Consider the following 21,524-nt stretch of genomic DNA (forward strand, 5'->3'; position numbering starts at 1 on the left):
TTGAAAGGCCAAGAACATGCACAATTTCAATCTCCGCGGACAAATCATCAGCACAAAGCTAGCCCTCTTTGGCCACTGTCGTTTGGCTTTGATATCGTATCATCTGCCTATAAAATAATGCAGAACTGGGTTGCTGCATTTTTAGGGGTTGGGGGGAAAGTGGCTTCCCTCTTGTCCTTTCAACACCCCTCCAAACGCAGAGGCTGCAGTCAGAAAACTGAGAGGCAGGATAGAAATCAAGCAAGTACAGGAACAGGTACACAGTCCTGCATAATAGCCCTTTCTCTTATCCTTCCCAGTATCTCATCCTGACTACAAGTTCCTTGAAGCTGGGAAATCTGCTCCCCTTTGGGCTTATGAGACCCTACAAAAGCTCTCCTAGCCAGAGACTAATATGTCTCTAGGGCCATAGTTACACCATGCGCTTAAAGCGCTACAATGCTACTTCCTGGCTTCCCCCAAAGAATCCTGCTGGATTCAGCACTCCTTACACTCACCTTAGCTGCGGGGAAGGAGACCGGGCCGGCTGCCCCCTCTCGTCCAAGGACTGGCTCAGCCCGTCGCTCTGCCCGCCTCCGGCCAGCTGCCTCTTCCCCTTCCACCTCTCCCGCTTGTCCCGCAGCCTCCCGGGGTCATCCTGGTACCGCTGGATGTGGAAGGAAGGGGGGCTGTCCAGCTCCTTCTGAGATGCCCGCCGGCCTTTGTCTGCTGGGCTCCGGAAGCTCCAGCTGCTGGCCAGGCCGCCGGGGAGGCCGAGGGCCAGATCCGTGGGCCTCTCGGGGTACGTGAAGCTCTGGCTGACGCGGATTTTGGGGCTGTCCTGCCTCCCCAGCCCATTGGAGTCCTTTATCACCACAGTCCTGTCCTCTTGCTTCGGTGTAGAGGCCGGAATGCCACCGTCCAAAGGAAGCCGGTCCTCCTTGCTGCCTTGAACTCTCTCTCTCAGCATGCTGCCGGGATGCGGCTGAGGGGAGACCACCGCCTCCTGCTCCCCTTCTGCTCTGGGCCGCTCAGGCATGTCGCCCCCTTCCCTCCTCGATGGGCCGCTTTCCCCACTGCTGTGGGGGTCGTCCAAGGAGAAGGCAACATGCTTGCTCTGCAGCTCGTTGTGCTCCAGGCCCCTCTGCCGGCGGAACGCCCGCTTCTCCCGACTGCTGGCAACACCTTTTTGGGAGAGAGGAGGGGACTGGTCCCTGCCATCGCCGCTGCTCCTGGCTCCTTCCTCGTCCTCTACCTCGCCTGTCTCATCCAGGGACGCCTCTGTGGGCTCTGCTGGAGCCTGGCTTGAGACATGCTCCTCTGGCTGGTGTAGCCCGTTCACCTGCTGCTGCTCTGCAAGAGCCTGCGCGACTGCTTCTTCCTCTCGCTTTTTGTCGGCGATCATTTGATGAAATCTAGATTGCAAGGTGTGTGTGTGGGGGGGGGGGAATCAATAGTTAGTTTAATGGAGGACGGTAAAAGTAAATGAAGGGAGACACCGCAAAGGGCCTTGTAAATGAATGCAAAGGTTGAACAACGCAGGCCCTGCCAGACTTTTGGTCTGATCTGGCAGGGGTCTCCTCCTGCACCAGTTTTCCCTCCTGGGGCTCAAAATGAGCAAAGAGCGCCTTGCCCCCCTCACCTCTTGCGCTGCTGGTGTCCTCGGACCAGAGCCTGAACAAGGCAAATCCTCGCCTTCTGCCGGCCGTAAGACGTCCGCTCCCGGTACCCACGCCACGCCGACTGGATGTAGAGGGCCGCGTTCTCCCTCTCCAGTGCCCTGCGGACACAGTAGGAGCGCCAGCAAGCCTGGGAGCCCCAAGGACAGGTGAGAAGCTGTGTGTCTTTGCTTCTCACATTGTATTGTGTTGTTTTATGCACTGCAACTTGCTGCTGTTTTTACTGGCTATAGTTTAGTAAGTATTTATTGTAATTGTTAAGAGTGAATCTATCATTTGCTGATATTTAATTTTAGTGTGGTTAAACCACTGAGCCTAGGGCTTGCCGATCAGAAGGTCGGTGGTTGACGGGGTGAGCTCCCATTGCTCGGTCCCAGCTACTACCAACCTAGCAGTTTGAAAGAACGTCAAAGTGTCAGTAGATAAATAGGTACCGCTACAGCGGGAAGGTAAACGGTATTTCTGTGTGCTGCTCTGGTTCGCCAGAAGCGGCTTTGTCATGCTGGCCACATGACCTGGAAGCTGTACGCCAGCTCCCTCGGCCAATAACACGAGATGAGCGCCGCAACCCCAGAGTCGGTCACTAATGGTCAGGGGTCCCTTTACCTTTACCTATTGTATTCTAATGGACTGCTGAATATTACTTTATTTGATATAAATTGATATAAATTGTTTAAAATAATGCTTTTGTTTTTAATAATTTTTATTAGCTTTTTACACAGAACTTGACATTCTTCAATTCACTTTCAATGTATTTATTTCTTACATTCTGACTTCCCATCCTCACCTCCGTGATATTCCTTCATCTGCTGCCATAACTGCCATTCATTTTCTATTGCATCGTAACTTAACTTTACAATCGTTTATTCATTCTCCTTCCCTTGCGTATTATTCAATTCCTGCTTGTGATTTCATTTTGCTAAGGTCCACCCCCCACAATGGCTAGGTTTCTATTGTGATATTTGTCTTGAAACTTTAATAATAATAATAATAATAATAATAATAATAATAATAATAATACCCCGCCCATCTGGCTGAGTTGCCCTAGCCACTCTGGACGGCTTCCAACACACACAAAATTAATAATAAAACATTAATAGTAACAATCAGATCCTATATAAAAAGTCACAATAACTTTAAAATAAACAACTTATGCCAAATAAAGTAGTATGCAATAATGCATTAGAATCCAAGAGTAAACACTAAAAGTAAACATCAGCAAGTACAGTGGTATCACTGTAATGAAATGAAATGGCTGGGGAAACCCAGCCAGATGGGCGGGGTATAAATAATAAAATTATTGAAAATATTATTATTATTATTAGCAGGTAGGGGAAGATGGACCACCTAGCTTCCGGTCCACAGAAATTCCACATGGTGTGGACTGAGTCTCTCCCATCTGCACATAAATCTGCTGCCAGTCAGTGCAGGAAATCCCTAGTAAGACGGAACGACGGGCCGGACTCTGCGTAAGGGAGCTTCTTGTGTTTCTGTGAGGTGGGGAGAGGAAGGATGACCCTCCTACCTGCAAGGTAAGGGCTGCCTGGTGAGCCCGCAAGAAGCGCTTCCTCTCCAGCACCATCCGCAGCCAGCTCTGGAGGACTATGATCTTGCGGATGACTTCCTTGTGGAGGGTGTCCTGCAGCACCTGCCTCACGGCCTCCTTCATGAACACCTGCAGGAGGGAGGGAGGGGAGGGAGGGGAGGGAGGGGAGGGAGGGGAGGGAGGGAGACGCCAGCCAGGGTCACTTGAGGAAAGGGCCCCTTGCACTGCTCAGGAGCGACTGCGGCTCTCAAGCCATGCGTTCCATGCAAGGCCCTTTAATTTATTTCATAAAACTTATATACACAGCTTGACTGGAAAAACAAACAAAAAACCTCAAAGTGGTTTACAAAAAAAGGTAAAGCAATAAAATTAACAACAGTTAAAAGACTTTTGAAAAGTTTAACAACAGACTAAAAGCTGATTAAAACACACCAGCTTTTGAAACGTCAAGGTAGGCTTGTCTGAACAAAAATGCACTTAGTAGGTGCCTGATATCAATAGGCAAAGAGCTCCAAAATGAAGGTGCATCTGTAGGATGCTGTAGGTTTGCTATGCTTTTATACTTATTAAAAGTTTAGTGTTGTGTTTTGGTTTAAATGATGTTGTTTTATGTTGTATACACTTGTATACATATATACATCCAGGGCTTTTCTCTAGTAAAAGAGGTGGTGGGACTTGCTGAGCAGCCAAAGTTGATGAGCTTAAAGAGCTTTCAGAACACACCTGAAAGGTGCCAGAAATCTAGTGGGTTCCAGCTGGAAAAAAGCACAGTGTATATCTAAGAATATAGGTGCATGTAAGAATGGCTGATAAAGATGATGGACTATGCTGAAATGGCAAAAATGACCGGTAAAATCAGAGATCAAGAGGACAATAAATTTAATAAAGAAAGGGGAAATTTTATAAGCTGCTTGAAGGAACACTGTAAGCAATTTAAAACATTGCCAGGATTGTAAAAAAAACAACATTTGCCATGAAGTAAGAATCATGGTTCCCATTGAGTTTTAAGAAAGTTTGGAGAATAAGATACGATGCAGTTTGAAAAGAATATTTAGGGAAACAATGGATGTGTGGAGGAAAGTCTTGGGATTCTGAGAATCCTATTTGTAAAATGGTTATGATCTAAATATGACGACCATTGCTAAAAATGAAAACTAATAAAAAAATTAAAGGAAAGAAAGAATATAGGTGCATGTATGTGAAGTGATTCATACAAGTTTTAAAAATAAATAAATGTACCCCCAGGAAGAGGGTTTTTTGCACTCAACCCCCCCCCCTCGTGGCTTGATCTCCACACCCAAGGATTGTTAAGAAGAGGCTTTGTGGCTGCTGGAGGGAGATTTGGTTGGCTCAGAAGCAACAACAAGCACCACAAGGACAGACCTTGGTCTTCCCGATTTGGTAGCTGCCGGCGCCCAGCTGCAGCTTGGTCAACAAGGCCGAGATCTCCTCCTTAGAGACTTTGGCACTCTTGGGCAGCAGGACTTGGAACTGGTCGACGAAATCCTGGGGAGGCAGCGACAAGAAGCAAACAACTTAGCAAATATCTCCCATTTCGGAAAAGGACAAGGCGGCAGGTGTAATTGTCTCTGTACCCAAGACCCTGGAAAGATGCCACCAGCCAGAGCATATAAAAGTAGGGCTGTATAAACTAATTAAAGTAGGGTGGTCATATTTCAAAAAGTGAAATCTTTCAATGCCCCACTGAATTGAAGGGGAGGGGACACATTTGCCCCAGACCAAGCCAAGAATAAACCCGGCCAGGATCTCTGATAGATGCTGAAGCGAGGGGGGGTCTTGTTACCTGGCATGAAGGCAAGGGAGAGACCTGCCTGCTCCACTGCTTAGTAATACCTGGAAGTTAAACTTGGCACTGTAGCCGGACTGGCGGATTCTCACGGTTTCCAGCATCCCTGTGTACCTGAGCTGCTGGAGCACGAGGCGCTCATCGAAAAGGAGCTCCCTCTGGAACAGAAAGCAGGAGAGAGTCAAGCAGAGATGCCTTCGCTGGCCTCCCCTCCCCGACTCCCGGGGAGAAGCCCCATCCACCCCAAGGGACATGGTTTGCTGAGGTTACCATCACTAGAACCAGCACTCTCCGGATCCCGCACACTGGCAGAGCTCAGGTCTGTGCCTGGCAAATGGAAGGAGCAGGATTCGACCTCTGTCAGGGCTGCAACTAATTAGTCCATCGTGCTAATTCAAGATTAGCCCATGTGGTGCCCTAAGAATGTGGTAGGACTACAGCTCCCATCATCCATGACTGTCAGGGCGCTTTGGCTGAAGCCCAAAAGCACCGGGGCACAGATGGTCCTCATCCCTGATCTGAGAAGAGGCGCTCCCTGCTCTTAGGAGGGGACCTCTCACGCAGAGAGGCATTCCTCTGTCCCTTGCGCACCACGGGGAACACTACTTCTTAGGTTAGCAGTGGAGAATATCTGTGGCCTTTCAGATGCTGCTGGGCTCCAGACTCCCCTCGTTGTCATCTCCGCCCCCCCTGGGAGCCCAGCGACATCCACGTCGGCTGCTCCTGTGCCAGAGGCTGCAGGAGCATCACTGCAGGCCGACTTCCCGAGAGGCAGACACCCTTGCAAAGCAAAGGGAACTCCACTGAAAAAGCAAGTTTAAGCACAAGGTAGGAAAAGGGCAGGAGATCGGGGGGGGGGGGTATCCCTCCGCCAGCATAATACAACAGCCTCCCATGGGAAGGCCCTACCTTTTCGGAGTTGGAGCGGATGCAGCGAATGAAGAAGGGTTCGGCTTTGTTCAGGGTCTCCAGGAGCTTGTTGAGAGATGTCTGCAACGAATCACAGGTGTGTGAGAGGAGTCAAGAGGCCAACCTAACCGCTTTGGGTGGGCTGCATGCATACAAGTGGTTAGAGTGTCGGACAAGAGCCTGGGAGAGACCAGGGTCCGGATCCCCCCACTGGGCCATGAAGCACTCGCTGGGCGTGACCTCGGGGACCAGTCCTTGCCTCTCAAGCCTAACCTACCGTGCAGGGTTGTCGTGAAGATTAAATGAGCGGAGCAGGAGGGGGAATCATGTACATCCCTTAGAGCTCCTTGGAGAAGGTGGAATATGAATACAACCAAATACGGTAACTAATAAATAATAGAATAAATAACATTTCTCAAATTTGGGTCTCCTCAGCTGCTGTTGGACTACTAGCTAGCAGGACCAGTGGTCAGGGATGGAGTTTAAGTGGTGGGGAAGTTGTGTGTATCTGTTTCTCAATTTGATCCTTTTTTGTGGTTTTGTATGTATTGTGGTTATTTTTGCAGTTATTCTTATTGATCACAGTTTGGTAGTTATTTATTGTAATTGTTAAGAATGAATTTCTGTGTAATTATTTTTTGCTGACGCTTTGAGTTTTACTGGTAGTTTTATTGTGTGCTATTATAGATTATTATTACTTTAAAGTTATGTTTTATGATTACTTTTTGCACTGGATCAGATTATTGTAAGGTGCATGTTCTTTGTTGCCTATTTTTGTTGCTGCAGACCACCCTGCGTTGGGTAATGCAGAAAGGCGGTATACAAATCAAAAGCGAAATGAAGGGAGTTGTAGAACAACAGTTTGAGAAACCCTGGAATAAATCACAGCTGGCCGGAATCTCAAAGATCTTTGGGTCTTGGTTAGTGGAAGGACCCTGCCTTGGTTCCTTGGGACGCGAGGGGCGCCTGCTCACCTGGAACTGAGCGCTGATGCTGGGCGGCTTCTTCTTCTTATGCAGGTGCAGGAGGGACTTGGTGGTCCGGTCGTGCAACGTCATGCTCACAATGAGCTTCAGGGACTTGGAGTCCAGCAGGTTCTGCAGCCAAAGGGGACACAGCTAGAGAGTCACACCCTCCACAGAGCGAGCCGCAATCCCTCTGCAATGTCAGGTTGCGGCAGCGGCTGGCGCTGAGCACGAGGGGTTCAATTTGCACTTCTGCTAACATCGTGCAGGTGTGTGTGTGTGCGTGCGTTGGACAACAGCCAAGCACTGGTGTGCTCTGGCAATGGGCCTTGGCGCCCCTGATTCCCCACGTATTTTCAGCCTCTTCATAAGGACTGGAAACTTTGCGTTTTGTTCCAAGCGAAGACTGATCTCTGCTCAGCAGGCCTTGGAGAGTTAGTGCCATGTAGCAGATGGAGTGTCAGACTAGGACAGGCATAGGCAGACTCTAGCACTCCGATGTTTGGGACTACAGTACAATTCCCATTATCCCTGACCACTGGTCCTGTTAGCTAGGGATGATGTGAATTGTAGTCCCAAACATCTAGAGGGCCAGAGTTTGCCTATGCCTGGACTAGGACCTGGGGGACCTGGGTTCTAAAATCCACCCTTAACGGCCACACCATACCGGCTCTCTAATCTGTTTCGGAATATTGCTGCTTATTTGTTTTGAAATGGTGTTCTTGGGTAGGAAGGGTGAGATGTTACTTTTATATATACTGTATCACAAAATCATAGGGTTGGAAGGGTCCACAAGGACCATCTTGTCCAACCCCCTGCAATGTAGGAATGTTCTGCTCCACGTGGAGCTCAAACCCACAACCCTGAAATGGAGAGTCTCAAGCTCTCTCTATATCAGGCATCCCCAAACTGCGGCCCTCCAGATGTTTTGGCCTACAACTCCCATGATCCCTAGCTAACAGGACCAGTGGTCGGGGAAGATGGGAATTGTAGTCCAAAACATCTGGAGGGCCAAAGGTTGGGGATGCCTGCTCTCTATGCATAGCAAATTGACTCTGGTACCTGCGTCAAAGTCACACACATTTTGCAGGGCGCAACAACGTGAAACTTCCACAATTTATTTATTCTATGTTGTCCTTCATCACCATGTCCCCAACCAGCCCAAAACCGTTTCTCTTTTAAAGGAAAACACAGCCCAGCAAATCTCCAGACGTTATCCGCCGAGCTTACCTTTGGGATGGCCTGTCTTTGCTTTGGGCCTCTGCTCTTCCTGTTGAAATATACACATATATATCTGCATTTTCAAGTTACTGGCGCGACGAGTGCTAATCAGCAGCCCTGGCTTTGTTTGTCAATTCAGCGAAGCCATGCCTAGCAGATTAGATCAAGCAAAGCAGGCTCAGGGAGCTAGGTGATGAGCTGGTGGCGGTTAGGGGTGGGTGGGTGGGTGGGTGGGGAGGGTCCTGCTCCAAAGGGTGGCATGAAAAGCCTGTCCCATGACACCAATCCCACGTTGCCAACTCCTGCAATCCAGCAAGGCGCTTCCTTGCTTTGGTTTTAAGCCCCGAGCCTTTGAAAAGTCAGGATTTCACGCCCTCTTTCTATTACGCTTGAGCTTTTGCTTTTGAAGCCTAAAGGGTGGCCCCTGCAGCCCCTTCAGAAGATCCGCCTGCACCTGCTTAGCTCCACACTTGCCACTCTCCTCCTCCGTGCAAATTTCGCAAAGCAAGCAAGTCTTGGTCTTTCTCTCCGCCCCACCCCCACCCCAAGCGCCAACTCACAGGAAGTGGCAATTGGACCTCTGGAGCCGGCTGAGCGATTGAAGGAGCTTGCGGGGATCTTCGCCCTGCCAGGGCAGGCCCTTGATAGTCCTGACTATTTGCTCATGCAAGTCCCTAAGACACGACACACACCCGACAGAGGAAACACAGCACAGAGAGAGAGAGAGAGCCGTGAAGAGACAGAACCACCAGGGATTAAACAGAGGATCCCCATCATTGCCCGGCATGCTCAAAGGATGGATGACAAGAGAGGAGATGGTCCTGGGGTTGACCTGCTTTTAAACGTGGACATTTGGGGTGTGTAAACGGGGGTGCTGCTGGTGCTTGACTACAATCACAGTTTAGTTTCCTTAATATGCATTAATTTGACAAGTTTTTACATAAAACCCGTTTAAATTCCTTCCAACACTGTTTGCAGAGCTGAATTATCTCAGGATTTATGAATCGTATAGATCTCAGTTGGTTAGAGCATGGCACTGATAATGCCAAGGTCCCTGGTTCAATAATCCTTGTAGGGGCCAGCTGCATATTCCTGCATTGCAGGGGGCTGTGCTAGATGGTTCTCGGGGGTCCCTTCTGACTCTAAAGTTCTCTGGATCCACCCCATAGCCATGGCTCTGCACAAATGCTTCTTGTTCCATGTTTAGCTCCCAAGGTCAGCCAAGGAAGATCTCCTCCAGCCCTCTACTCATGCACCATGCTTGTGGAGAGAGTGCCTCCACACATACACACACAAAACCCTTACCTTTGCCACCCTCCAGAGAGAGGCACAAACCAGAAAGAGGACAACAGAAATGTGTGAAAAGTCACTCCTGGGCAGATGAACACTTCACAATGCTGCTGGGCTGTGCTGACAGCCAACCCATTCAGATTCGGACTATTTGCATATGGCATGTCCCCCGCTCCTCAGTTTCTCAAAACGTTCCATAGCTTCAGGGTGTAAACTGCTGCATTTTTTGCACCGCTGAGTTAGCGGAGAACAAGGGGCCACAATGGCTGCTGCAGCCAGGACATTCTGAGCGGGCAGAAATTAGCCCTATTCGGACCTTTACACTATGGCAAGGCCGAGGTTACAGCTGAGGCTCAGGGTGGGTCCCAGCCCCCTCTCCTGCTCTGCCCGCCCTGTGTGCTTGGTTCCCTGTGCCTGGCAAGCACGGAAGGTCCGTCTGCCCAGGATAGCATCTCCCCGGCCACCGAGAGCCCACTCCTCCGCCTCTCCCCCACTTACTTCTTGCTTCCGTACGAAGCAAAGATGTCCTCAAAAGCGTTTATATCAAACTCCTCAGAGCGATCAAAGGAGAAATCAAGCACTGAGCAGCTGCAAAAAGGGAGGGGGGACACACATGCAGAGAGAGGCTAAATAAACAGAGCAATACAGAAGCGAGTAAAGAGAACGGCGGCGGCAGCGGCAAGAAAGTGGCGGGAGATCATCATATCCCTCCCCCCACTCCAAAAAGTCTTCATCCTCCACATCAATTGCTGGCTCAGATGCCCAAAGAGAAAAAGCAGGTGCAAGCAAATGATGCTTTTGGGTGGCAGAGGACGGACACATACTCCACCCCCCAGGAGGGACACAACATGCTGAAAGGAAAGACACAAGAAATCTGGAAACCAGGAAGAGGCTGCAAATAGGCAGCTGCAGGAGAAGGGTGATGCCTTGGTTATTAGGCCAAGCCAGTAGTTTCCCATACTTTTGGGGGCCGCTGCCCTCCCACTTCCATGAGCTCACCCCCAGGGCCCCCTACCCTACAAAAAGCTTTATTCAGAATTGCAGTTTGCACGACCCACTCAGGAAGATAATAACCCAGTAAAGTTCCTCCATCCCTCCAGTTAAAATTGGGGGAATGCCTGGATCAGGGATGGGGGAAAACTGCATCCCTCCCAACATTACTGGGGGACTGGAATGGTGATGGGAGTTGGGGGGGCAGTGACATCTGTAGGGCTGCCACCACCTGACGTAAAAAGGAAAGGACACCTTTCTCTTTCAGAGCTAACTTTTAGGTTCAGTTGATGGACCAATGGAACACTCAGCAGATTCATCCCCCATTTGACCGCTTCATGATTAACTGTTCCTTCATGGGGCCAGGCGAAGCCCAGCTGGGGAGAAGGATCCTGGTAAACCAAGCTCCCCTGCTGCTGCTGTGATTCACACAGCCCCGGACTCCACCACAAGAGGGGCTGGCCTCCCTGGTGGCTCTTGAGGGACCTGCAATGGCCCAGGAACACAGCTCTAGGCAAAACAGAACCAGCAACTTCAAGTAGGGGAGCCCACCAACCCAAGCGTGGAGTCACAACACCCATTAGAAAGATGGGAGGGTGGGGTGGGTGCTCTTCTAAGCGGTTGGATCAGAGAAATGTGCAGAGGGGACCAGCCCACTTTAACCTTCCCACCCTATGACCTCCTTAGCTACAGATTTCAGAGGGTTAAAGGGGTGGGGGCTCAGCATGAGGAGCTGCTTTGGGACTTCATGTGGTGCCTACCTCTTCCTCCATAATTCGAGCACTGGCTGGGGAGACAGGAAGACAGAGAGAGAGAGAGAGAGAGAGAGAGAGAGAGAGAGAGAGAGAGAGAAAGAAAGAAAGAGAGCATGTGTATACCCATGCGGATGCAGAGTACAGGTCACTGATGGCAACAAGGAAGAGGAGGAGGGGTGAGGAACCTCAGGCCCAGAGAACAAAGGGGCTCCCCCAAAGTGTCTCCGTGTGGCCCTTGGAAGTGGCCACACGCCTCACAGGCCAGGCCTACTTGTGCTTCTGCCCCCCCCCCCCGCCACTCAATTGTCCCACTGAAAAGGGTTCCTCACCCTGGAAGCAGAGGGCCTGCGCATCTCTTCGGACTGCGGAGAGGGGGGGCTTTGCAGAAGCAAAGATGCTATAAAGGGAAGCCTGAAGACGCGGGGGCCGGGGGGGGGGGATCCAGACACAGCAGTGAAGAGGAGAAGCTGGCTTCCGCAATGCACAGACCCACAGTCCTCAGCCCCTCTTGCAAAACCAGGACACCCTGGGCTTTTCCTTTCTGCTAGTTTCTTCAAGTTGCCCCCCCCCCCGCTGTCTGAGGGAGTTTTCAAGCCTGTGTGTTAAAGTCTTGAAAGGGGGTATTTGTTAACAGTGAAGGCAACAGGATCACCGAGGTGGGATGGGAAGAAGGGCAGGGACTGATACAATTCAAGGACTCCCCTTTCTGGTCTAAAAGAAGTAATAATTAAGAAAATAAGAGTAGTAATCAAAGCCTACCGATAAACTCTTTCAATTGGGGTGTTGGCTTGCTGCAGTTCCCCCAAGGGTACTCTGGGTCCGTGGCGGACCACGCCTGGAAGGGGGGAAAAGAGAGAGAGACTCCGTTGGCGCTAGATAGACTGTCAGTGGCAACAAGCGGTCTTTCCTCCGCAACTTTTGAGGTTTCGCTTGGTTTCAGTCGCTCGGAAAGGCTTTCTGACAAAAGCAAGAGCCACTCAAGGAGGGAGCCGGTATTTCCCTTGCAGGCGTTTTTGTTTTTAAGTGTGCTCTTTCCTGGCCTGCTCTTCAAAACTGACTCCAGTTTATTATCACGTAATCTGTTATGAGTTTATAGAACACTTGATGCCAAAATAAGCTTCACAGCAGTATAAAAACCAGTTAGGAAAACATTAACGCCTGATCTCCCTTTCTCCCCTTGTGTGTTGTCTTGTTTTAGATTGTAAGCCTGCAGGGGCGACCGTGTCTTAATGGATTGTAGGCAAGCCGCCCGGGGAGCCCTTTGGCCTGAAGCGTGGAGTGCAAATGCTCTAAAACAAACATTAAAATATACACACATGTAATTAAAACGCACGCTAAAACAAACCCGCAAATAACATAGTAATTAAAACAGGAGACTCGGGTTGAGAGGCTGAGAAACACCTGAGCAAATAGATACATCTTCAAAAGCCGTAGGGATGAGAGCAAAAAAGCCTGCCTCCGCATTACCACAATAAAGGAATTGTAAAAATTCATTCTTAAGGAATTGTAAAAAATCCATTCTGAAGGAAATCAGCCCTGAGTGCTCCCTGGAAGGACAGATCGTGAAGCTGAGGCTCCAATACTTTGGCCACCTCATGAGAAGAGAAGAATCCTTGGAAAAGACCCTGATGTTGGGAAAGATGGAGGGCACTAGGAGAAGGGGACGACAGAGAACAAGATGGTTGGACAGTGTTCTCGAAGCTACGAACATGAGTTTGACCAAACTGCGGGAGGCAGTGCAAGACAGGAGTGCCTGGCGTGCTATGGTCCATGGGGTCACGAAGAGTTGGACATGACTAAACGACTAAACAACAACAACAAAAAATATAAAACCAACTTTAAAAACAGGAATGCCAGATTTAAGGTGGAGGGAGCACTGAGCCAAGGAGGTGTAGAACAGAAAGCGAGAGGGAGGAGGGCGTGAAAAAAATAAATATGTAGGGGCGGGGCACCTAATCTTCTCCTTGCTCAAGGCGCCATATTACCAAAGTCTGCCCCTGTCTCCAAGGTGTCAGACTCAGGGGTCTCTCCCAGCCCTCCTTGAGATGACGCCAGGGAAGGAACCTGGGATCTCGTGTAGGCAAAGCAGGAGTCATGGCCCTTCACAATGCAATAACAGACAAGAAGCGATCAGGAAACTGCAGATAAAAGGAGCGGGCTGCAATAATTAATTCAAGGGCCTGAAAGAATAAAGGAAGGTTTCAGACGGCTCGATAAATGATATCAGCCTTGGCACAAGCTGTGCCTTCCTGGAGTCAAAGCTATCACCATTATGTGGCAAATAATTACCAGCCATAAAAGCTGCAATCCATCCCTTTTTCAGAGGAGAAACCCGGCTTTTAGGTCTGTTGCAGCAAAATGCGAAAGAGGAGTCTTGGCAGGACCTTAAGGCTCAATGCCACAGAGAAAAACAGGTGTCTTTTTAAGGAGTCACACTTCTGACCCAGCAGGAAAAAAAGTACTCCAAGTGGTAAAGTGTGCAGTGTGCTGGACCAAGAGATGCTTGGGTTCAAATTCCCAGCAGCCCATGAAGCTCGTTGGGTGACCTTGGGTTGCTCACTGTCCTCTCTTGGCCTAACCTGCCTCGCAAGGCAGTTGTGAGGGGAAATGTGTCTGGAGGCCATAGACAAAGTGTTCATTGCCTCCAGTCACAAGACAAAGCTAAACACAGCCATCTGCTATAAACCGTTTTTCTGGTCTCCAAAGTAAAGATCCCTATGTACAGATCCGCTTATAGGGCCGGGCCATATGTGATTTTCAACATTGTGAATTATCAGCAGCTAAATATTGTGATGTATCATGATGTGGGGAATGTATCTTGCCTGCTTCTTCCTCCTCACTTCAGGTGACCCACCAGGAGGAAAAGTTGGCCCGCCTGCCCAGGAGACCAGAGCCTGAGAAGGTCCCGGGTGAGTACCTTCTCGGGCTGCATCTGCAGGCAATTTGAGCTGGTGATACATTGCAGCTCCCCAGCTGCCGCCAGCACAGTGCAGCCAGGAGTCATGTGTTCTGGGCTGGAGGTGGCTGGGGAGCTGCAACATACAGCCAGCTCAAAAAGTCCGAAACTGGGAAACTGCGATCTCAACGTCCTGCCGGTTTCAGACAATTTATCAAAGTATCACCCAACTCTAATCACCATGCTAGCTAATGCTGCCATGTAAAACCCGCAGCCTCTTACTCCGAGTAGACTTGCTAAAATGTATAAGTTTGAATCAGATAAGTGCTGGAGTTGTATTGAGGTTCAGGTCACGTTTTATCATATGTGGTAGACTTGTAAAAGGGTAAAAGAGTATTGGGAAATGATATAAAATGAATTGAAAAAAATGTTTAAAAGTAACTTTTAAAAAAACCCCAGAGTCCTTTCTGTTGGGGATAATTCAGAGGGAAATTCCAAGGAAGCTTGCAGATTTAACTTACAGAATAAGAGAACAAGAAGAATGTACATTTAAAGAAGATTGGAAATTGTTTACTGAATACAGTGGTACCTCGCAAGACGAAAGTGTTTTGCGATGTTTTTGGTGCTTCGTGAGACGAAGTTTTCTATGGCCGCGCTTCGCAAGACGAAGTTTTTCGACTTTTTTTTGCCGTGGCAAACCGCGCTTCGCAAGACAAAGTGACTCGCGGAACGAATTACTGTACTTTCGTTTTGCGAGGCACCACTGTATATGGATGAAAATTGTGTTTATTTAAAAACGCTGATAGCATTAAGATAAATTCAACAGTGTAAATGAGTTTTAATGGATGTTAACAATTGATTACCGAATGGTTTAGTTCATGTAAAATATGCAGGAATGTATGGTATGCAAAATGAACCATGGAAAGAGAAAAGGGGAAGTAATTGATTTAAGGTTGTTTAAATGAATATTTTGAAATGTCAATTAGAACATTTAATAACATATATATACACCCTGCAGCCTCTTCCCCCGACTCTCGCCGATTCAGGGTCAGAACCTCACACTCACCTGCCATTTTCTGGGCTCTCTGGCGGCCGCCCTCTGCGAAAACAGCCATGGCTCGGATGGCGGCTCGGAGTGTGGCCCACCGGAAGACAGCCACGGGGTCCATCCCAATGAGCTCCCGGACGTAAGCGCTGTCGCTGCTCCGCAGCAAGGCGACAATATCGGGCCGCATGTAATCCATGTTCTTCTCCCGGAAATCCTGCAGGGAAGCGGGGGCCAATGAAGGCGAAACACAGAGCAAGGGCAGGCAACCCCTTACCTAGTGTTTCTCCCCCCCTACCTTTATCTGGTATTTCACTTTGCCTGCAAAGTGCTGGATGATGAAGGCCGGCTCCAGGACGGGCGTCCCAATGAAGAACTTGTTGTCCTCATGCTGCTGCTTGAACTTGGCAAGGAGGGTCTGGCTGGTGGCATGCGGGAAGCTGAAGCAAGGAGGCAGGAGAGGGAGAGGGTTAAAAAAACAACAACACTTCTCGTATTGTTGTCAATGGAGTCTGTCTGGAGTGTGGTTCCGGGCATGAAATAAAACTGACCAAAGTGACCTTCACGGGGCGCAGGCCTGGGCAATGTGCATGGAGGTCCTGGCCTGTCAGATCACACACCCACACACCCTCGCTGAGGTAGTCCAAAGGAAAGCAGAGCAAGACGTTTGGAACCAGCTTGGCTGCAGGTGTTGCCAGAAGGGGACATACGAGGCTCCATCCAACCGTCTTAGGGACCCCACTCTGAGTTTACACCTGAGCCTTTTCTCCCCCTGAAGATATACCACAAGGCAGTGGAGGTTTAGGATCAAAGTTTCCCTTCTTATATATTGGCCCCCTCCTTTCCAGGTGGACGAGCCCGTTGCCCCTGTCTCACATTACAGCACTGAAGCAAAACATCTCCACGTTCCCACTTTCTCTGAAGATGTGGGCTGGGATTACATCAGAGCTCACATCCCTTAGGTTGCCCCTATTTGCAGCTGGGAGTCAGCTTTAGCTGCCACATGAAATCATAGCAACCAAAATGTTCTGGCTCAATTCCAAGAGCTGCTTCTGACCTACAAAGCCTCAGAACCCCAACACCACAAGGACCGCCTCTCCCCATATGAACTGGCCTTTTCCGCGGTGTGCCTCCCATTCCCCTGGCTATTTTTAAGCTGTGGTTGATTTTTCTTATCAGCACTAACTGCCAGACTTTTTTTTTCTAATGCCGCATGCTCAATGAGCTCTTGCCTGTGGCCCCAAATAGAATGGAAAACTATGAAACATCCAACGGCCTGGGAGCTGTGCTGCCTGCTGCGCTGGGGGAGGAAGAATCCCCTTCTCATAGAGAGGATGTCAATCGGCACAGTCTGGGGCTCAACAGCTTTATTGTTTGGGTGACGTTGTTGCTCTGGTCTGCTCCATTTCTATATTACTGTGCTTGATATTAGAGTGATTGCAATGCTTTGCGTGTGTGTGTGTGTCTAATGCAGGCATCCCCAAACTTCGGCCCTCCAGATGTTTTGGACTACAATTCCCATCATCCCTGACCACTGGTCCTGTTAGTTAGGGATCATGGAAGTTGTAGGCTAAAACATCTGGAGGGCCGTAGTTTGGGGATGCCTGGTCTAATGCTATTGCAGAACTGCTTTGAGCTTAACATTTGCTGCTGGAGAATAAAAACATTAAATCTAACAGAATCAACATCGCCCCCTCCAGGAATAATAAAAAGAGAGGGTGCACTGGTACACTGGTCCCAGCGTGCACGGGGATTTACACACCCCCAAGCCAGCACCTTGGACTTAGCTCAGTAACAAATGCACTCAAGAAGAGCCTGCTGGATCAGGCCAGCAGCTCCTCCAGTCCAGCATCCTGCTCTCACATGGGCTGATGACATGTCTGTGGGACACCATTGAGCAGGAGACCAAGCCCAAGAGCAACTCTCCCCTCCTGTGCTTGACAGCAGCTGGTGTTCAGAAGTGCTTACTGGCTCCAGCTGTGCAGACACAGCCTTGCCCTCCATGAAAACGTAACTCTTTTCAGTCAAAGGCTAAACTCTGCGCCAACTGAACTTACTTGCTTTCCTCGTCCAGCAGGTAGAAGAGGCCGGTGGGCTTCTTGCTGATGAGGTGGATGCAGGCCACATTGTCCGTATAGTCAATGTTGTGCCACGTGATCCCTTCGCTCTGATACTCTTCCTGTGGCAAATGAAACAGATCCTTGAAAAGCCGATGTCCCCTACCCTCGTAAGATAGGACCTGGGGAGGGGCGTTGCCAATGGAGTTGACTGGCAGAGGGCAAGACAAATGGCCCTGCATGGTTTTAATTTGTGCGAAGAGGTGGATGCTGCTTGGATGGCTTTGAAGGAGGATTGTTTTCATTTCATGAAATTCACTTACTGCTTGATTGAGGGGAAAGAAACCCCTGAAAGCAAGTTTTCAAGCAAGGTAAAACAATAAAATTATCAGAAAGATACAAGCAATTATCCTCCCATCCAAGCACAAAAAGAGGCATTTTCATTCCCAGCAGGGTGAAAACCCTCAAAGAAGCAAGGCCTGGGGAGAGAGTTCTGTGGGCTTGGAGGGTCGACATTTCAGCCCCAGAATACTGAAGCTCCCCACCAACCGGTGATTCCTTACCTGTTCGAGCTTGAAGATGTGCTGGTTGAAATAATACTGCAGCTGCTCATTGGCGTAGTTTATGCAGAACTGCTCAAAGCTGTTGGTGTTGAAGTCCTCAAAGCCAAAGATGTCAAGCACCCCGATGGAAAAGCACTGCACAGTGAGAAGGAGGGGGAGGGAGGGAGGGAGGAAGGAAGGAGCAAAGCAAAAGAGGGTGGCGTCAGAAGAACGGTGGGGCAGCCACTGCTTAAGAGACTCGTGATCTTTGTTGGTGTGTAATTGGGGCAGAGAGTCTGCTAGGGCTGGGCAATATATGGATATATCGCCCCAAACCGATCTGAAGTCTGTATCGTGATAACGGTTTCATTATTGCTGCAAAACATGATGCGATGTGGGGGAAACCGCGAAGCCCGCCAATGCCTCTACATTCCAGACATCGTGATATATCAGCATATGGCGATGTTTAGCTGGCGATATTGAAAAACGAGTATCGCCCAGCACTAGAGGCTGCCATTGTTCCCTGAAGACATACCACCACAGATTCCTCCATGTCCTTCTTGTTGAGGAGTGCGTGGTTAATTCGCAGAACGATCCAGTCGAAAAGGGCGCTGTAGAGAGACTTGGCCATGGAGTCACGAGCCGTGATGGCCTGCAGGTTGGAGAAAAAGGAACAGACAAAGGAACGTTGAGGAAATCCCAGAGGATCAGGCTCAAGGGGCCCCTCTTGGTCCTGTTCCCACACTGACTTAACCAGACGCTCTGAAGGGAAGCTTTCAAGCAGGACCCGAGCTGCTCTTAGTGTTCTTTACTTGTACATCCGTAGATCTCAGCGCAGTTCACAGTATAAAAATACCCCACAGCATACGCGTCCACCAAGATCAGTGTTGTCTACACTAACTGGCAGGCACTCTCTATGGCTTCAAGCAGGGCATCTTTCCCCAGACTGAACCCAGGTCTTCTCAGCTGCTGTAAGAACCCCTGGAAGGTTAAGTTCAGTCGAATTTGACTTTGGTGTGTGGCGCTCATCTCTGCTTTCAGGCTGAGGAAGCAGGCATTTGACCACAGACAGCTTTTCCAGGTCATGTGGCCAGCATGACTAGACCGCTTCAAGCGCAACGGGACACCATGATGAGTGCCAGAGCGCACAGAAACACCATTTACCTTCCCCCTGCAGCGGTACCTATTTACTGGCACTGGCGTGCTTTCAAACTGTTAGGTTGGCAGGAGCTGGGACAGAGCAATGGGAGCTCACCCCGTCACAGGGATTTGAACTGCTGACCTTCTGACTGGCAAGCCCAAGAGGCTCCATGGTTTAGACCCCAGCGCCACCCTCGTCCCATCTGCTGTAGCTATATCTCTGTGACTCCCGCTGTTATGACACTTCTTTCCTTGTTTTTTTTTCTTTCAAATCATGAGAAGGCAGCTTACGAAAACCTTGAAATAAAGAAGACCATTGGCTCAGCTCACCCTATGATCCGACCAACTCCTAAAAAAATAAATGTTGCCTTTCTCTGTGCTCTATCAGTAACACTCATTAGCCAGCTCTTAGCACACACCAGCTCACCTCGCTGAGACTGTAGGGCAGGATCAGCTTGTCGTTCACCGTCACTGTTTTTCTTTTCGTTAATACTTCCACCAAGATTTCACGTTTCACCTGGAAGAGTGGGGACGGCGGAAGCAGGATCAGGAATGAATGACCTGAGAGCGGCAGACAGAGCCAGCCTGCAGTGGTTTTTCTACCCCTTGGCCCAGAGTGTCCCCCAGGGACCTGCTCCCTCAGTCCATGAAATATATCCATTAGATATATGGGAGTTTGGCATCTGGAGGGCCAGATATTCCCCCACCCCTGAAATAAACCTCCACCACTCCTGGATCACTTTTAAACTCTGAGGTGGAGAACTTCTGCGGCCCTCCAGAAAAAAAGAATGAGAGAACTAAATGTTTGGGAGGAATAATAAATAAAATGTTAGGTGTCATTGTCCCCTCCATACCGCTGCCCCCCAGCAATTAATCGGCAGATTTTTTTAATAAGGAGCGGTCTGGAACCTTCAGGAGCTGGGAGAGAATATCCAGCACTTCAGGGGGTCCGACCTCCAGGCCTTCGTCCCGACCTGCTGCCCGCTTCTTGTAGGTGACGTTCCCCAGGTACAGAATAGCAGACAGGACTGAAAAAATCCTGGAGAAAGAAAAACACAGAAAGTAGAGTTGAAGACACCAGCTTACATGTGCAGATGCCCAGAGTGGCTGGGGCAACTCAAGTTAGATGGGCGTATAAAAATAAAAAAATAAAACTGGCTGCAACTTTCTAAATATCTGGGTAGACTTGTCTAAACAAAAATGTTTTTAACATGGAAAGCTTCCCTTTGGAGCATCTAGTTATCCACTGTGAGAACTGGACACCGGACAAGGTGAGCCCCTGTGAGCCTGACCCACCTGTTGCAGGGCTTTTCTGATGTTCTTATGTACTTACTGTTTTTTGGTCGCCGGAAGGAAGCCAACCATCTCCATGGCTTGCTTTAACCGTTCAAAGTCGTGCTTGAGGTCTTCCCCATCTTCAATTTTCAAGTTATGCTGCAAGAAGCAAAAAAAATAAATAAACGACTAAATCTAAGTACAGAAACACAATTGAAGTTGGGGGCAGGCGCAGAAGTCCTTTGCTAAGACGACACTTGGTAACATTTGAATTGAATCCAACGAAGTTCTGCTCAGAGCACCGCCATGGAATTTCATGCAACCAAGTTAGTCATGTCCAGCGGCTCTAACTCAGAGCAGGACTAATGCTGATCAGAGCTCCTTATTTTTAAATGCAGCTTGAAATTTTAGCACTTCAGCATCTGTTACCAATTAAGTTCTCATTGAACAGAAGAACACAAGAAGAACTCTGCTGGATCAGACCAAAGCAGTCCCACCTAGTTGAGCAGGGACCCTGTCCTTCCAGTGGCCAAGCAGATCCCCCAATAGGAAGCCCACAAGATATTGGATTAACCAGTAATATATGTCACGTACAAAAATCCAGGGCAGGTGGTTGGTGCAGAAAGAAAAGGGCATTCTCTGTGGCAGCTCCTAAGTTTTGAAATTCCCTCCCCAGAGGTGTGACTGCCTCCTTCGCTCTCCGGCCTTTGATACCTGAGATGCATGTTTCCAGGGCCCACCTTATCCCTGAGATTGTAATCTGTTTTTTTTAAATCGCTGTAACCCAGCCTGGCTGGTGAAGGGCAGCTAAAAAAATTAATGGTGTTGATAGTAGTAGTAATAATAATATAGATAGATAAGTTGGGTATGTTTGGCCTGGAGATGAGAAGACTGAGAGGTGATCTGACAGCCACCTTCAAATACCTAAAGGGCTGCTCCATGGAAGTTGGAGTGGGTGTGTTTTCTGAGTGTAAGAGCCACTTGACAGTGGTCTCCCTCCAAAGATGGTGCATGTTCCTTCCTTGGAGGTTTTTAAGCAGAGGCTGGGAAACCATCTGCCGTGGGTGCTTTAGCTGAGATTCCTGCATTGCAGGGGGCTGGACTAGATGAGGTCCCACCCAACTTTACGATTCTATGATATGTGTGTGTTAGTATTAAATATCATGAATAAAAAAAAAAAGAGGGAGGCATGTGGTGCTCAAGAGTAGGGTGTCTCGAAAGTATCTGTACCACAGCATACCCATTCCTCCCCATAAAACTAAGGGAAATCCCCACAACACTTAATAGGTACACACAAACCATGTTCAAAGCATGGAAAACAGAAACAGGCAAACTATCCCCAACCCCAACCCCACTAATCTCCTTGGCTTACCACCCATTATTCCACCATGCAGCACAAAACCTCCAGATAAAAACCTGGCAAATCAA

General features: G+C 49.1%; 1 protein-coding gene across 9 annotated transcripts in view; it reads right to left on the reverse strand.

Annotated features, from left to right (window-relative positions):
- The window catches only part of MYO9B (myosin IXB), a 57,049-nt gene that overhangs the window by 13,056 nt on the left and 22,469 nt on the right, over positions 1–21,524 (reverse strand). For 5 of the 9 annotated variants that reach the window (XM_035116967.3, XM_060275278.2, XM_060275279.2 and 2 more), the window contains 19 exons: positions 20,155–20,255; positions 19,731–19,860; positions 19,249–19,338; positions 18,217–18,333; positions 17,703–17,837; positions 17,140–17,261; positions 15,381–15,522; positions 15,104–15,299; positions 11,901–11,976; positions 9,895–9,984; positions 8,667–8,780; positions 8,116–8,155; positions 6,895–7,017; positions 5,921–6,001; positions 5,059–5,169; positions 4,588–4,710; positions 3,184–3,333; positions 1,622–1,788; positions 498–1,394 (listed from right to left, as the gene is read on the reverse strand). In XM_035116967.3, coding sequence (XP_034972858.2) covers positions 498–1,394; positions 1,622–1,788; positions 3,184–3,333; positions 4,588–4,710; positions 5,059–5,169; positions 5,921–6,001; positions 6,895–7,017; positions 8,116–8,155; positions 8,667–8,780; positions 9,895–9,984; positions 11,901–11,976; positions 15,104–15,299; positions 15,381–15,522; positions 17,140–17,261; positions 17,703–17,837; positions 18,217–18,333; positions 19,249–19,338; positions 19,731–19,860; positions 20,155–20,255 — 3,005 coding nt within the window. The remainder of the gene's footprint in view (positions 1–497; positions 1,395–1,621; positions 1,789–3,183; positions 3,334–4,587; positions 4,711–5,058; positions 5,170–5,920; positions 6,002–6,894; positions 7,018–8,115; positions 8,156–8,666; positions 8,781–9,894; positions 9,985–11,900; positions 11,977–15,103; positions 15,300–15,380; positions 15,523–17,139; positions 17,262–17,702; positions 17,838–18,216; positions 18,334–19,248; positions 19,339–19,730; positions 19,861–20,154; positions 20,256–21,524) is intronic. The other 4 variants (XM_088673115.1, XM_088673119.1, XM_088673117.1 and 1 more) reach the window with 3 other exon arrangements.

Source organism: Zootoca vivipara, chromosome 6 (assembly GCF_965207765.1).
Source record: "Zootoca vivipara chromosome 6, rZooViv2.hap1.1, whole genome shotgun sequence".
Taxonomy (NCBI): Eukaryota; Metazoa; Chordata; class Lepidosauria; order Squamata; family Lacertidae; genus Zootoca; species Zootoca vivipara.